General features: G+C 33.8%; 1 protein-coding gene across 2 annotated transcripts; it reads right to left on the bottom strand.

The window, feature by feature from the left end:
- Nucleotides 1-1,455: 1,455 nt before the first annotated feature.
- LOC114268389 (delta-1-pyrroline-5-carboxylate synthase) lies at nt 1,456-15,082 on the bottom strand. 2 transcript variants are annotated; one of them, XM_028209562.2, is made up of 20 exons: nt 14,860-15,082; nt 13,570-13,641; nt 13,361-13,464; nt 12,720-12,822; nt 10,932-11,093; nt 10,380-10,657; nt 8,570-8,720; nt 8,252-8,416; nt 7,898-7,975; nt 7,405-7,494; nt 6,367-6,453; nt 6,168-6,254; nt 5,961-6,057; nt 5,747-5,850; nt 5,508-5,583; nt 3,785-3,935; nt 3,601-3,669; nt 2,624-2,690; nt 2,466-2,536; nt 1,456-1,906 (listed from the first exon to the last, which is right to left on the bottom strand). In XM_028209562.2, exons 1-20 carry the CDS (start codon nt 14,917-14,919, stop codon nt 1,825-1,827), a joined length of 2,154 nt encoding a protein of 717 aa, XP_028065363.2. In that variant the 5' UTR covers nt 14,920-15,082; the 3' UTR covers nt 1,456-1,824. The 2 variants fall into 2 exon arrangements, with proteins under 2 accessions (XP_028065363.2, XP_028065364.2); XM_028209563.2 differs by having other exon boundaries at nt 13,856-14,998.
- Between the last annotated feature and the right edge of the window lie 393 nt (nt 15,083-15,475).

The following is a 15,475-nucleotide window of genomic DNA, read 5'->3' on the forward strand; positions in this document are numbered from 1 at the left end:
TGCAAAATATTAGGGAGTTAGGGTGCCTGCTGTGCACCCAGCACAGCAGAGTGCTGCCTTATGGGCTTATTTTGAGGTCCGTTTTGATAATCCGAACCGTTCACATTTTAGAGTACATTGAGTAGAACATACTTGTAAAAAATTAAATTAATTAGATATCGTTAACCCTTTCATCCACTCTCGTTTGTATTCATTTTAATATTTTAAATCACAATGTCATTTATTTTTGAAGATACAAATGAAAGTGGATAAAAAGGTTAACAATATCCGATTAACTTAATTTTTTCCAGATATGTTCTATTCGATATATATTAAAATGTAAACGATTCAGATTATCAAAACGGATCCTAAAATAAACCCATAAGGCCGCACAGCAGTGCTTGCTGCGCTGGGTGAACAACAGGAATCCCAAATCCAAATATTAGAGAGTAAAGAAAAAAAATATATTTAATGAGAATATTAAAGACATTTAAGGACTTAGTGGCACACATGAAACGCTCCAGGACCTAATGAGTAATAAATTAATAGAGTAAGATCGGCCAGTAGGTATCCCAAAGTATTACAGTACATTACCAATATAAATAGGCCCAAATTATTTTTATTATTTTAGAATCAATCTAAAGAACCCAAAAATATTCTGTTGGGCCCATATTTGTTTACAAGTGTGATTTGACTCAATTGAAATCAAAATATATACAGAATGTTGTGGCCCTTGAATGAAAAACACTACATACACATGCAAAATGTTGGTGCCCAAAATAGGCCCCCTAATTTTATTTTATTTTTACCTTCTTTATCAGATTTTAGTGAAATAAATTAATTTGTCATATTTTTTTACCTTCTTTGTTTATTAAATTTTATTAGAATAAACAATTAATTCAATCTCAATCACACTCATACACAATATATTTAATAAACAACAATGTAACCAATCTCAATCGCACTCATACACAATATATTCAATAAACAACAATGTAACCACACTCAACCACTCATAAACAACATATTCAATAAACAACAATTAATTCAATACATATCTAATACATTTTAATTGAATAAAATTTTCCTAATTTTAGTAATTTTTTTTTTTATATGAATACATTTTAATATCTATTTTAGTATCAATCAACAATTTTAGTATCAATCAACAGTAGTCAAAGAAGGTGATTTTTTATTTTTGTGAATATAAACCTCCGTTTTTGTTTCGCATTGGACCCTCAAAAACTCAAGGCCAGCCCTGCCAACTACCCACAAATTTTGAAAAAACAGGTCTGACCTAAGCAAACTATTGCCCATCGCTAGTTTAAGACACACTTATTTTTTGTTGGTGCGCAAGTTGAGGGTGCTTCCGGGCATCATCAAACTCTCTCTCTCTCTCTCTCAAGTTTGAGAGATGAAGAAAATCATAGCACTTTCAAGTTTCAGAGACTCCTTAATGGAGGAAGACAATCAGAATCACATGAACATGAACCTGAAATTCAATTAAATGACTCAACTGTTCAAAAGTGTATGTATCACCCTCCAATAACTCTTCCAAAGTCTGATTTCTGAGTTATTTTCATAGAGGTACAAGTTATTCATCCTAGAATTCATGGAAATTTGGCAATAATTTAAATTATTTAAGTTAAGAAAACAAATATAACAATTGTTGCACATAATGGTACATTTGTTGATGGAGCAAAAACAGATAATATACTCTCTTGATCTCTTTTTCAACTTAAAAGGGCTGCTGACGAGTTTGCTCACTTTATCTGATCATCTGATAATACCTTTAACAACAAAATAGCTCCAATGGTTGTGTTTTGACAAAGCATTTCCATGAACTCAAGCATGAAGAGAGAGGTCTTTGTGAGTATAGATCACCCCTTTATCACCATCAACCACTTGCCCGCTTCCTCTAGCGATCCTAAATTTAATAATACAGCAGCAATAGACAAGGTCAACATATGAAAAACACAATGAGGTGGTTTCTCTCCAAGTAATCAAAAATTTACACTTGACATCCCCTTCCATCCATTTAGTAAGGCTAACGGAAATGCACTTTTTAGTAGTTTCATGCTAACCAGTTTTTTTTTGTTTTTGTTTTTTTGGGTGTTCCTCACCGAATCATGATATTTACCGTGCATATATCATTGTTAAAAAGCATTTAACAGAGAAAAATATTATACTATATCATGGTTTTGACGTAAAACTACTAAAAAACATTTCCGTTGGCATCATATGACAGAAGGGCAAGATTGACGCTTGACCTAAAATATAAAAAGGATTGACTGTTACAACTGAAAATGTAGGGATCAAAGTGGGATTTTGGTGCAAGTGTAGAGGTTGTGTAATTAACCTAAAAGAAAAAAGAAGAAGAAATATTTAAGGTGTTTTTGATTAGTCAATTTCGTTTAAATTTCATTAAAACTCCACACAAATATATAACTTCCAACATAGACTCATTACAGAAAATATTAGCATACCATCGTGTTGTTAGCAATCCTTCAACTCCTACTGGACCACGAGCATGTATCCGACTTGTACTTATCCCGACCTGTTCAGCCAAGAACAATCAATAAATACAATAGAAAAAACTTCAATCATATCCAAAGTGATGATCAATAGAGCTAGCTAATAAGACCTCTGCGCCTAGTCCAAAACGAGCGCCATCAGAAAATCTCGTGCTTGCATTGTGAAATACAGCAGCACTGCCAGTGCAAATAACCAGCCAGATTATATTCGTTGAGCTTGTTAATAAGTTCAGAATAAATAGCATACAAGAAGAATCAAACAAATCATAATGACCCCGTCTGGTATCATTTACAAATAAACTTTCTTTTTTTTGGATCATTAGCTTAAAAGAATTAAAATAAGTTGTAAATATGTTTGGTGCAGCTTTTCATAAACAGGTTAAGTAAGTTGTCAATGTCACATAACTTCTTTTTTTTTGTTTTGTAAATATTTATAATGCTCTCGAAAGTTATAACAAAGACAAAAAGATGGGGTACTTTTGTCTATACGTATTTAAAGGTTTCAAATAAGATAAAAATGCTATAAATCGTGTGGCTTAAGAAATTTTGGGTGTGTTTGGTTTGTGTTTTGAAACATGTCTTTAGAAGAAAATTTTCAAAAACATGTTTGGTTACAAATTTTCTCAAAAAAATTCTAAAATTACTTCCCTCTCTATTATACATCAATCAATCACTTTTTCTCTCTCGTCTCTCCTTCTCAATCACTTTTTCTCTCACACATCTATTCAATTACAACAAAATATCAAATCATCCCAAACTCTCAAACTCCAAAACTAATTTCAAAATATACAACCAAACAAATCAAAAAAATTTCTAAACTCTCCCCAAATTTTTTTTTGAAAATTTATCTCAAAACACAAACCAAACACACCCGTCACTTCTTTTTTTTTTTTGCCAAATAAGTTAAAAAAGTCAAACAAGTTAATACTCTAAAACTGTAACCAAACACCCATTAGTCAACTTTTTTTTAAGCAAATAAACTAAATAAATTGACTTATAAGTCCCACCAAATCGGGCCAACAGCAATATGTCACATCTGCATTCCTCAGAACAAGAGACAAAATAGACATGTTAGTAGCAATCATACCTGTCAACTTGACGTAGAAAGATTTCTGCAACTTCATGGTCTTCTGTGATAATGCTATCAGTGTGTGCACTGCCAACAAGAGCAAACAACGATAAACCCCTGTATACATCTTTTAAATAGTACTACACCTGGCCCATGAAAGATCACACATTTAGATAGGGAATGATTAGAAATGTCAACATGCCTTCCATGACGATGTATGTGATCAATGGCGGCATACACATCATCAACAATTTCAACGGTGCATGCAAGTGAACAGTATTCATGATGAAATGAGCGTGCCTCTGGAATATTCAGCAAGGAGCTTGCTCTTGGTCCACCATATATAGCAACACCTGCAACAGAAGCAGCTTACTGAGCTGTTCTTCAGATTCTGTTTCTTTTGTTTTACATTCTGAAGGTCACTGATTACTTGATTCTACAGTAGTAAGCACATCCTAACTACAAAACATTGATAAAATGGCTAATATTGAATATCAAAAGAAATCAAGGGAACTAAGTAATGAAATTTGGAGATTTTTAATGGAGAATTTACAAAGCTTAAAAGGGATAGAACAAAGAGAATTTATTCCCAAAAAATAGTTTCTCCATTTCCATACCTATGAAACAAAGAGAATGTTGCCTATGGCAAGTTCATCATATCCCTCAAATTCGCCCTCTTTCGGGCAGAAAGTCATGAGCATATAATCTCACTTGTGAAATCAATTGCTCTTCCAAATAGTATAAAGGCCTCAGAGAGCCTTTTTCATTTGACCCAGTTGATGTCTTTTCATTTAGCAACGGCAGGACTCCATTTGTCAATTTTTTGGAGTTCTAAAGAGCAAACTTCAAAATTGAAGTTTACTTCAGTGATCAAACAAGGTTGAAGTTGACCGCATAGAATGGATGGACAGACAAAAACTAGAGGGAGGGTTGTATAAGATGAGACCACAGCATTTTCTTTATTTTTCTGGAGTATTACTGCTGTATTGTCAAATTAGAAGGTGGCGGAGAAAGAGACTTTTCCTAAAGCTGATTAAACATATCAGAACACCCTAGAGTGCATACCTAGAGTGCATATGCAACTAAAAGGGGTAAAAGAACAAACAATGTAGGAACATAATTTTTTTTTTTTTTATAAGTATAATAAATTATTGTAGGAACATAAAATATTCTACATCATCCACCAAGTCAAGATTCATAAAAAAAAAATTTGTAGCTCTTTTAGCATAAGTTTCAAAAATGTGTGCTCTTGCCGTTGTACTTTGGCAAAGTGTTTGGTAAGACTTTTCAGGTATTCGACTTATTTGCTTTTTTCAGCTAAAAATAAGCTCAAAAGGCTACGTGGGTTTGGGATGCTCTTTTAAGTAAGCTTCTTCTTAAGCAGCAATTTTTATTTATATTTTTTTCCAAACGGGGCCTAACGACTGGTATAGTGTATCTTTCATTATAAATGCAATCCCTAAAAAAAAAAAATTCCACACATTCCAACAAAGACAATGTGGAATTGGATGCTATAATAAAAATATCACATAAAGCTGAGAACACAAATACAGTAATGTATGACACTTTCTAAAATGTGGAGTGGAAAAGTAGCTTGTTTACATTACTTAATTGGGTGGTAATCTGAATTACAATATTGGTTTTTTTTCAAGTCAAGTTGGAACAACCAATACATCTACAAGATGCAACAGTATATTCTCTAATCTTTAATAGATTCAATTTGCTGTTATCTATAAAATATCTCAACGGGCAAAAACCAACTGAAGAAAATAAAAGGGCTTTCATGTCACTAAATCTCTCAATTCTGGTAAGAAGCTTACAAAATTCAATAGCATGACCAGCATCACAAGTTACAAAAATATTATAATTTTCTTGGCAATTGGTTATGGGTTTAGAAGAAAATATGCTTGCAAAAGAAGCCTCACCTTTAATTTGAAGCTCTACAATAAGCTCATTAAGGCCACCCTTCTGCACCAAATCCTTGTGAACAAGAAGCGTTTCCTAGGAACAAGAAAGGCAAGCAGCAATGACTGTGATACTCATATACAAGGAAAAAATTTCTTGAAACATGAAGTTAAATGTTTTAGTTCTCCACCAGAGCTGACCTTTTCAGGTATCATCAGACATGACATTATCAACGAAAAATAAATAAAAAATAAATTACCATCGCATTACAAGCAGCAGGATAATCTGTTTTTGCATCCAAAACAATGGTCTTTGCCATATCCATATTAGCAGACTTGTCAACGTAAACATGGCAAATTCCATCTGAACAGTAAACATCAGCATTACCACACCATCCTTGTTCTATTTTTAATATGAAATCGACCATTTAGTGCAGATGCTATATGTAGTTTTGTAAGGGAAATATATCCTACCAGCATGACCCAGAACAGGAATTTTCGTTGATTCCTTGATTTGAGAAACAAGTTTATTGCTGCCTCTAGGAATCACAAGATCAATCACATCATCAAGCTGGAGCAAAAATGTAAAATCCTTAGTTCCAATTTATGTGTAATGTATCAATCATCATTCTCAGCAACAAAATGTTCAAGTTAGTGGCAATCATTCCAGGTTCAACCAACCTTGAGCAAATCAGGAATCTCCTCTCTAGAAGTCACAAGTCCAATGAGCCTTTCACCAACATTTTGTGGTATAGCGGAAGTAATAACCTAAAAATATGGGGAAAAAGTAATAAATTATGAAAAAAACAAATCAATGGAAAATGCAATGTTTGACATCAAATCAATCCAAGACTAACAAAATTTATTTAACAAACCAAACCTTGTGCAAGATTGCGTTAGATCTTTTAGCTTCCTTTCCCCCTTTCAAGAGTAACCCATTCCCAGATCGGATTGCTAATGAAGCTATCTGTTCAAATAGAGAGAAAAATACAGGGTTTGTATTATCAATGAAACAGTGCACTTTGAAAGTCAAATAAATGGTTGTCCATGCATGTTGCTCAACGAGATGGATGAAAAAAATAATATTTGACTTGCGTCTATGAATCATGAAACTATTCGAGAAAGAAAGGTAAAAGCCAAAAAATAAATTGTGCACATAATTGGAAACAATTCCAGTTCGGTGCAAATTTGTCAAGCAATTAGCCAAACAAAAAACAAAGCAATGAGGAGTCGCAAGAATATATGCCCAATTATCCTATGGGGAAAGGAAGAAGAGGCGGAATGGGGTGGCAGACCCCATTACTGCACACACACACACCTATATATAGTAAGTGAGAGATGCATTACGAATGTCAGCAATCTACACGAATAATCTATTTTTGCATAACAGAAATCCACATAAGATTCAATCATTCAACGATCAACAACTCTTCCATCCTCAAGCATTCCATTCCATTTAAAGTTAACAAAAGCCTAGACCAAGTTGATTGAGACATAATCTTAGACGTCAAGAAGTGGTTGATAACTATGGATACCACACACCCAGGGTAAAATATAACTAGTTATTAGCAAAAGTCCCAATGTAAGAAAAGGAAGGAAAAAAATGGCCTCAGGAAACCTGAAGACATGAAAGATACAATGCACCAACAATACCATGTAAGCATGCTATTGAAAAGAAAAGGAAAAAATAAAAAAATAAAAAAATTGAAATACCCACTGCACAAAAGCCCAATTTTGTGCAAGAAAGCCAACTTTTGTGCAGATGGCAACTATGAGAAGGAAAACCACAGCCAAACCATGTTTACAAAAATTATCACAAGAAAAGACATAAACGTTATCAAAAGTAGCTTGCAGAAAACTCAAGAAAACCATATCAGCTCAACAAAACCTTGTCCAAAAACTTGCAAGCCCTGTTTACCTGAACTAGTGCATCGGGACGAGACTCAAAAATAATCAGGAGAACACCCAAAGGAGATGATGTCTTCTCTAAGAGGAATCCTTCTGCAATCTGGATAAAAAAGTAGTTGTTACTCGTCAAAAAATACCAGTTCATGAGATCAATGATGATGATGATCAAAGGCCATGAATATAAGATCAAAAAGTAATAACCTTTTACAGAAATGGGGAAATAAATAAATAAATAAATAAATAATATGGTCAGTTGTGTTGATAAAAAATGTAGGCGTGCATTCACATTCTTTTCAAAGAAGCTAACCTAGTTTCTTCATTTCTAGCTCAAGGTGCAAAAGTCAGAATTTGATTGTGCAGCAAAAGATACCTCGAGTAGATAAAGCGAAATATTACTAGTTAAATCATTTTAAACATATTAATGTTCTGTCTGTCTGTACCTTTCCCTTATCAAAATACCCAAAGTCTGAATAAATTAAATCCTCAAAATTCCATTTCAGTACCTCAGTTTTCTTCAAAACACGACCAATTGGCTCTTCCATGTTTGCAAGCACACGAATTGAGTTTGCAAGACTTGAAATCTACATATCATAAGATTGAATTCAGAAACAATAATACATGAATGCTTGGAGAAAGAAAGAGAGGGTTTCCCAGTGAGAACATTTTATAGAAGGAATGCCACTTCTGTAAGGTAATATAGCTGGGAAATAATCATGAAGTAAAAGAAAAATTGAAATCCAATCTAACCAAACTTCCATAAATCAACAGTCTTGCCTAGCTCAAATAATATGGCCTGCTATCTATATAAAAATTAAAAGAAGAAAGAAAAACTAAACACAAATGGACCAAATTCTTGCCTTTCCAGGCTTTAGAGCCAGCCGAGCTATCAATGATTGTTCATAGCGAGCCAGCCGTGCAGCAGCAACATCAGCTTCATTTTCTATGGTGATCAGTTTTTCATTTTCTTCCAGGGCATCAGCTATGCTCAGCAAAATTTTACTCCTGTCTTGTGGAGACATGGCCTGCAGGGCAAAGCATATCACAATCCTCACAAAAGACATGCTTCCAAACAAGAATATAAATCCATACACATAAGTTTTGCAGGCAAAGAGAGCTTCAACTCATATATACAGGGATATCAAATTTTAACAACCATGAGCAATGTGATTTTTTACCTGTAGTCGTCTGCAACCCTCCCTTGCTGCAACTGCCATATCACGTGCACCAACTTCTCCAAGTGGGACCCACTGGTGGGCATCTCGATGAAAGAGAGTACCAATACGCTCTCCTTGAAGTACTTTTATGATATTATCAGTAGCACAGCCACTTCAAAAAAATTATTAAAAAAGAAACAACATAGTGTTCTTCAGAAAAAATAAAAGCAGAAGCCAGCATATGTCACAAAGTATAGCAAACACTTCCATTGCCAAAGTGAAGGGGGTTATGGAGATAAATAGAATATTTTTTCCAATCTAAAACATTAGAACTCCAAAAATTTAGCCAAGAATCTCTCCTTATTCTCCATATCAATCTCTCTTTCCAAATAATTTCCTCCCTGACCAAACTGACAAAGTATTTAAGTTTTATTATAGTTTCTACACACATAACTTTGGGAACTCTAATATTTCTTTTAGTATCTTACATTTTTCTAAACATGTTTCAAAGTTCATTTCAAATAAATAGTTAACAGGTACTGTATTTTTTAAACCAATAACAATTGAAAATATTCAAACTCTGGTTCCACCCTGAACACATCAGTATTTTGTGAACCCACATAGTGTAGCCTTCGGGTACCAATTTCAGTGGTTGAGTTTCGCACTCCCGCCATGGGTCTATCAGTGCAAGTCAAACACCTTGATTGATGAGTGGGTAGGTCTCTCGCCCAGTGGGAAGTACTTTTATTCTCCTTGGAACAGAACCTCTAGATGTTTGGAAGATAGGTCCCCTCATAAATTGAATCAAGCTCTTCTTGAAAACCAAGTGCAACGAATTCTTGGAGAAATAGCGTGATGTAGAAATACAAACGCCCTTGTTCGTGTTGGCATTATGAGAATATGAGAGGTCTTTAATGTGGAGTGCGGAAAGAAGTTTGGATGGCTTTGAGAAGTTCTAGGAAAGGTGTGGCTTCTTTAAAGGGTGACACAAGTATTCTATTTTACAAACAATGTGCAACAAGATATTGCTCTGTTTAGGCTAACATTCTAATTTATATGCCACAAGTACAAAAAAGCGAGTATCAATGTCTGGATCTTTGGAGTCGATTGAGGTGGCATTGAACTTTTAAAAAGCTTTACTCAGCTAGACTGAGAAGGAAGATAGGGCAGTTATTTGGAGGGGCCAAGAAAGGGATTTTAACTGACATCCTTCTCCACTAATTAGTTGGAGGTCAGGACTCTGGCAGCAGGTGGAATATCTCCTTGAAATTCCACTTAGACTTCATTGGAAGTACTAGCGAACGCACTTAAAGTAGTTTTTGATTACCTTTACTTTTTACAGCCAAAACCACAAGCTCTTTTGGTCCTTCTAACTTTTTGTAAAATACTGCCCCTAATCACCCTACCATTCTTTGCTTCTAATTAATTTAAGAACAGAAAATGACCCATTTAATATTCGTCTTAACCGTATCTATATGTATCAAACCACATTACTGAACAATCATTGTTCATTTGAAAGCAAATGCACGTACATATATGCATGTATACATGTATCCAATTCAGGATTATTACTAAATTATCATGTACAGAACTCGAAATTCATCAACATGTAACTGCTATCAGTATCTAAAAATTAACAAGAACACACCACAGCAAGGAGAAGTGAGTCCCATCTCTCAAAATAAATAAGCGAAGTATTGCTAGCCCTGCCCTTAATAATTTGGACAAATACAGATACAATTTAACACCAAACTAATTAATTTTTTTTAAAGAAGGATATTTGAAGGACGCATTCCATTATCCAAAAATAATTCTTGCAGAATAAGAATACCTGGTTATAACAACAGGGATGCCAGCATAAGCTGCATAAACAGCAGCTTTTACTTTGGCAGTCATGCCCCCTCTTCCCACTCTGGATTTGTCTCCAAAAGTAATCGCCCCTTCATATCTTTCCTTAACATAGGTATGAATTAGCTTTGAATTTGGATCACTAGGAGGGCCACTATACAGACCCTCCACATCACTCAAAAGGACAAGAAGGTCAGCCTTTAGCTCCAAGGCTAGTAGAGCTGCTAAACTGTCATTGTCCCAGAATATACCGGAGGAGTCCTACAAGTACAAAGCAAGTTTTATAAAATACAATATGAATTTCAGGACTTTACCAGGAAGAGTATAACTCAAGGTCTCGAGAAGCATAAATCAGAAACAGAAACTTCATAAATAAATAAATAAATAAAATAAAAAACAAAAACAAAAACAAAAACAAAGACAAAAAAGAGTAATGCAGCAAGCAGATGAACAGCAGTGCAGATAGGCAGATGTATGCATATACATGAATAGAACCAAAACTAGAGTACTAAGCAAATAAGAAATAGTTCTATACCTCATATGGAGCTTTCCTGGTGCTAACAGCATCGTTTTCATTAAAAATTGGGACCACTTTCAAAGCTAGCAATGATTTTACAGTTTCAGTAAGTTGCTTCCTGAACTCTGGATCCCTAAAATCATTATCAGTGACAAGTAGCTGAGCAGATGTGACATCCATCTGTGCAAAAAGAGCAGGTATTAAGTTTCAGTACAAAGCATGAAATATGAAATCAACGACTAATTTGTCTAGCTTCAGACTGGTGATCCTGTAGATTGTCAAAAAGCTAAGAATAATTCAGGTTATAATGAACCAAGCTCCTTCATGAACAAACTCAGCTTGTTTACCAAGTGAACAAGCTCAAGCCAAATGTTTAGGCTCATTTACTAATCAAGCTGAGCTCAAGTAAACCCAAGCTCGACTCAAATAGGATCATGAACACAAGCTATATAAACAATATTTTTATTTCTCTATTTATGTTTGGTGTTTCTACAAATTTATATATTTGATTAATGAAATTTATTAATAATATGAGCATTCTTTTATATTTGGTTCATAATTATCAATTTTTTCTCTTAATATGCATATTAATTTCAGTTTAATTTTTATTATCAACTTCAAGCTCAGCTATTTTATGTTGTCACATCGGATTCGAATCGTGAATCAAAATGGCCTCATACCAAATCGTAGATCAAATCGAATTGCGAATCGTAAAAATTCGGTCACTTTTTCTAAATTACTTGAAAAAATATATCTACATACTTGAATGTTAAATATATATTATGAATATGAAATATTTAGACATAAATTAATGAAAATGTTGTTTTGAATGATGCTCATGTAGTTTAATAGGTAAGAAATTAACAAAGGTTCCTATCTAAGATTACCATCTTATTTTTTTCCTTTTTTTGACATGTCTTATCAACTATTCTTAATAAAGACATTAAACAAAGACACTCTCAATTTTCAAAGGAACAATAATTTAACAACGATATTAATATTTGGATAATAAGTATACATACTTTTTTCAAGTAACAATGAAAAAATACTAAGAAAACATTATTTAGGATCTTTTATTTTAAAGTCTAAAACATTTTAAAATGTATAACTAACCTCACCCATGCAATATGCAACTACATTTAAGTTAATAAAATAGTAATAGATAATTCATGGTGTAAGTTACATTAATCTTAAACATCTTTAGAAGATATAGAAGATAAATTATGATTATTTAAAGGAAAAAAAAATAAGAATAAAGGTTAAAAGTATGTTGGGTATGACTGAATCTGATTGGATCCAATTAAAACTCTACAATCACTTAAATAACAACAAATCTTGTATATATATTGGTTATTTTAGTACTAAACGCTATTAAAAGTTGTATTATGTCATTTTCAATAAAAAAATAGAGAAAGGAAAAGTAAAAAATATGTCGGACTCGATAGTTTCAAGAATGGTACAAATCGTAAAAAGTGGATCAAATCATGAATCAATTGTAAATTCTGCAATTCGGTAGAGATTCACTTCCAAAAGAGATTCATCCATAGATTCATATCGATTTTGCAAAAGTTGCGAATCAAATCGTAAATCAAATTGCGAATCGCAAGATACTGATAATAGAGATAGAGTTGACTAGAGCTTCGCTAATACATGACAAGCCGAACTTGAGCTCAACTCTTTAAGCTCAGCTCGAGCTCAAGCTCAACCAACTTTCATGAACCAAGCTTGAACATCCCAAAATTCGGCTCTGCACGTTTGCAGCTCTAATGATGCATTAAAAAGGTAAACTTGAATTATGAGAATCACCTGACTAAACAATGTATCATATAGAGCCATGAGACCATTTTGTCCGACAGCTGCACATGCCTTCCCATCAAGCTCAACTTGTGGTTTTTGGAGGTCAGCAAAGCTGCAAGCCAAGAAGAGAACAGCTACCAATCAATAAGCCAATTAATTAGTTTAAAGAAGGGCTTTAGATCAGTACATGGGAAACATGACGGGTAGCATCTGCTTTAGATGTTTTTCTCAAGAAGATTTCACTGATCAAAAAAATATTTTGGCACTCTAATTCATGAATACCTAAATTTCTACAAACAGATTTGAGTATAACTTTTTAAGCATGTTAGAATTGTCAACACAATAGTTGCAAAAAATAGCATAGATACCTTATAAAACATTTAAACAGACATGCCAGTGTCTCGGGTTACCATAAGAAAACAGACCTAAAAGGGTTTACTTTTCTGGAACAAAGACAGAGCCCTGTTAAAGGCATGGGTGATAGGATTAACATCTGTACTAAAAACTCATAAATTTTTCAATCAGTCATGAGTAACCACAGGTCAAATTTATTATTGAAATTTTCTGAGAATAATTCAGGATATAAGAAAAACTTAAATTCACACTAGAGAACGTAATAAATACAAAAAGCAGAAAGAAACCACAATAACCTGCTGTTGATCAATCTCCGGTATCTAAGACGTTGGCGACCAGCGCCAACAGCACCTGATGTCACCAAAATAACCTCAAATCCTTGAGTGTTCAATTCTTGAATCTGCAATTCATTAGGAATTTGTAAAGTTCAAGCCATGCTAAATTAATTTTGTAAGCAACATTGTAAAAGATACATGCTAATACAGCATGATAGTCGAAACTTTACCTGCTCACAAAGTGCTCCTACTCTTCCAAGTGCTAGTCTTCCATCGGCTCGAGTGACAACAGCAGTCCCAACCTTTAATAATCAAAGAGTAACATCAGCAAAATGTAAAATCATGGACTTTCCTTCCCAAATTAGTTCAACATGTCAAGGTTCAAATTTGAATCTTCTTGTGGAGATAAAATTTCCAAATGTTGCAGATGAAAAATCCATTAATAAATCAAGTTTCCTTAACTCAGATCATAATAAATATCAATAATCAGGGTTACCAACAAAATGCATTTCTTACATGACAGAGAACATTTCAAACCCTTCTGCATAATTTCATCATCACTGAAACCCCAAGGGATTGGCCATGGTGGTCAAAGCCTGGGGATGTGCTCCCTCCAAGGTCTCAGTTTCAAAAACTCCACGGTGCAAACAATTTCTTGGGACAAATCCATACAGGTATTTGCCCCCGGCTTTAATTGGTACCCCGCTAGTGGAAGGTGGGATTGATCCCCGATTAGTCGGTCCAGTGGGCCAGTTACCAAGTTATCAAGAAAAATAAAAACTTCACTATCACTGAGACGAAGGGTGCATTGTGAAAATTCATAAAAATGCAATAAACCAGAAGATTATGATTCCATACTACACCGGCCAATCAAGCTTACAAGTAGTTGAATTACATTCCAAATCAGACAGATCTTGCCTATCAATATGACCAATTTCGTAATTATCATTCACAAAATGTGTGGATTTCATTAGGCTGTGTTTCATTGGAGGATTTGAGGAGGGAAATGGAAAGAGAAAGGAATATAGAAAGAAAAGGAGAAAGTATTGATGGGATTCGAATTCTAAGCTATGTTTGGTTGAGTTGAGAAAATGAGTGGAAAAAAAAAAGAGCCAAGTGAATCAAAAACCAAAAAGTGGGACTGCGTTTTCCCGTCACTCTCTTTTCCCTTGTTTTCCATAATAACCAAACAAAAAGTGAGATTACATTTCCTTTCCCTTTCCATTTCTCTCATTAAATCATCCACCCAAACACAGCCTTGGTTCTTTCGAATGGAAGAAGATATAAATTCTAATGTAACAACTCTAAAAAAAAAAAAAAGGCAAAATTGTCTTGGCTAATTATAACCAAGTTCTTCAACGAATAAATCGATTTATCCAGAAACAAAACCCTGAAATTGAAAGAATTAGATCAATCACGACCATTTTTAGACCAAATCAAAATCAAAAACTAGAATTCCATGCATGAAACATAAGAGAAATAAACTGCGGAGAAGACGTAGAGGAGAGAATGTAGGTGACCTTGACGACGACACGCTTAACGCCTTTAAGGAAGGCTCGCGTTGAATCCACTGCGTCCATTGTCAGGCAGCAGAGGAGAGGGGGAGAGAGAGAGAGAGACTCGCGCGCTTCTCACTCCGCCGCAAAAACGAGCAGACTTGTGGTGTAGGGTTTTTGGAGATTTCAGTTATACACGCCTTGTTTGAAAAGTTAATTTTTTGGCTGGATATTCGGGTACTTAAGCGAAGATCCTAATAAATAGATTTGTTGCCTAATAAGTTTTATGAATAAAATTTGTCATAAAAAAAAGTTATTAATTATAAATTTTAGTAATAATTTATAAAAATTATGAAAAGAAAAGTCACTAATTATCAATTTTTAGCGGCATATATAAAAAAATTATTACAAAAAAATTATTTTTAACGATAATTTTATCAAAATTTATTTTCAATAGGTCTTGATGGAAATTAAGTCTAACTATTAGGACCTATTAGTAATTTACCCTAGTTACTTTGGCCTCTTGAAATGGTTGTGTTTAGAAAATTTGTTGATTTTTTTTTTATATAATTAATTTAATGTTTGTAATAAAATAATTATAATTTAAATATGATATTTTATTTTATTAATTATTTTAATT

This window comes from Camellia sinensis, chromosome 1, assembly GCF_055761805.1.
Source record: "Camellia sinensis isolate YWXY chromosome 1, ASM5576180v1, whole genome shotgun sequence".
NCBI classification, from domain to species: Eukaryota; Viridiplantae; Streptophyta; class Magnoliopsida; order Ericales; family Theaceae; genus Camellia; species Camellia sinensis.

Excerpts from the sequence above, each read along its gene's own strand:
- LOC114268389 (XM_028209562.2), bottom strand. The coding sequence starts at position 14,919 with ATGGACGCAGTGGATTCAACGCGAGCCTTCCTTAAAGGCGTTAAGCGT. Across the intron at positions 6,454-7,404 it reads GTCCCGATGCACTAGTTCAG|ATAGCTTCATTAGCAATCCG; the intron begins GTAAACAGGGCT and ends CTATTTGAACAG. Across the intron at positions 2,691-3,600 it reads TTTCTACGTCAAGTTGACAG|TGCTGCTGTATTTCACAATG; the intron begins GTATGATTGCTA and ends TTGCACTGGCAG.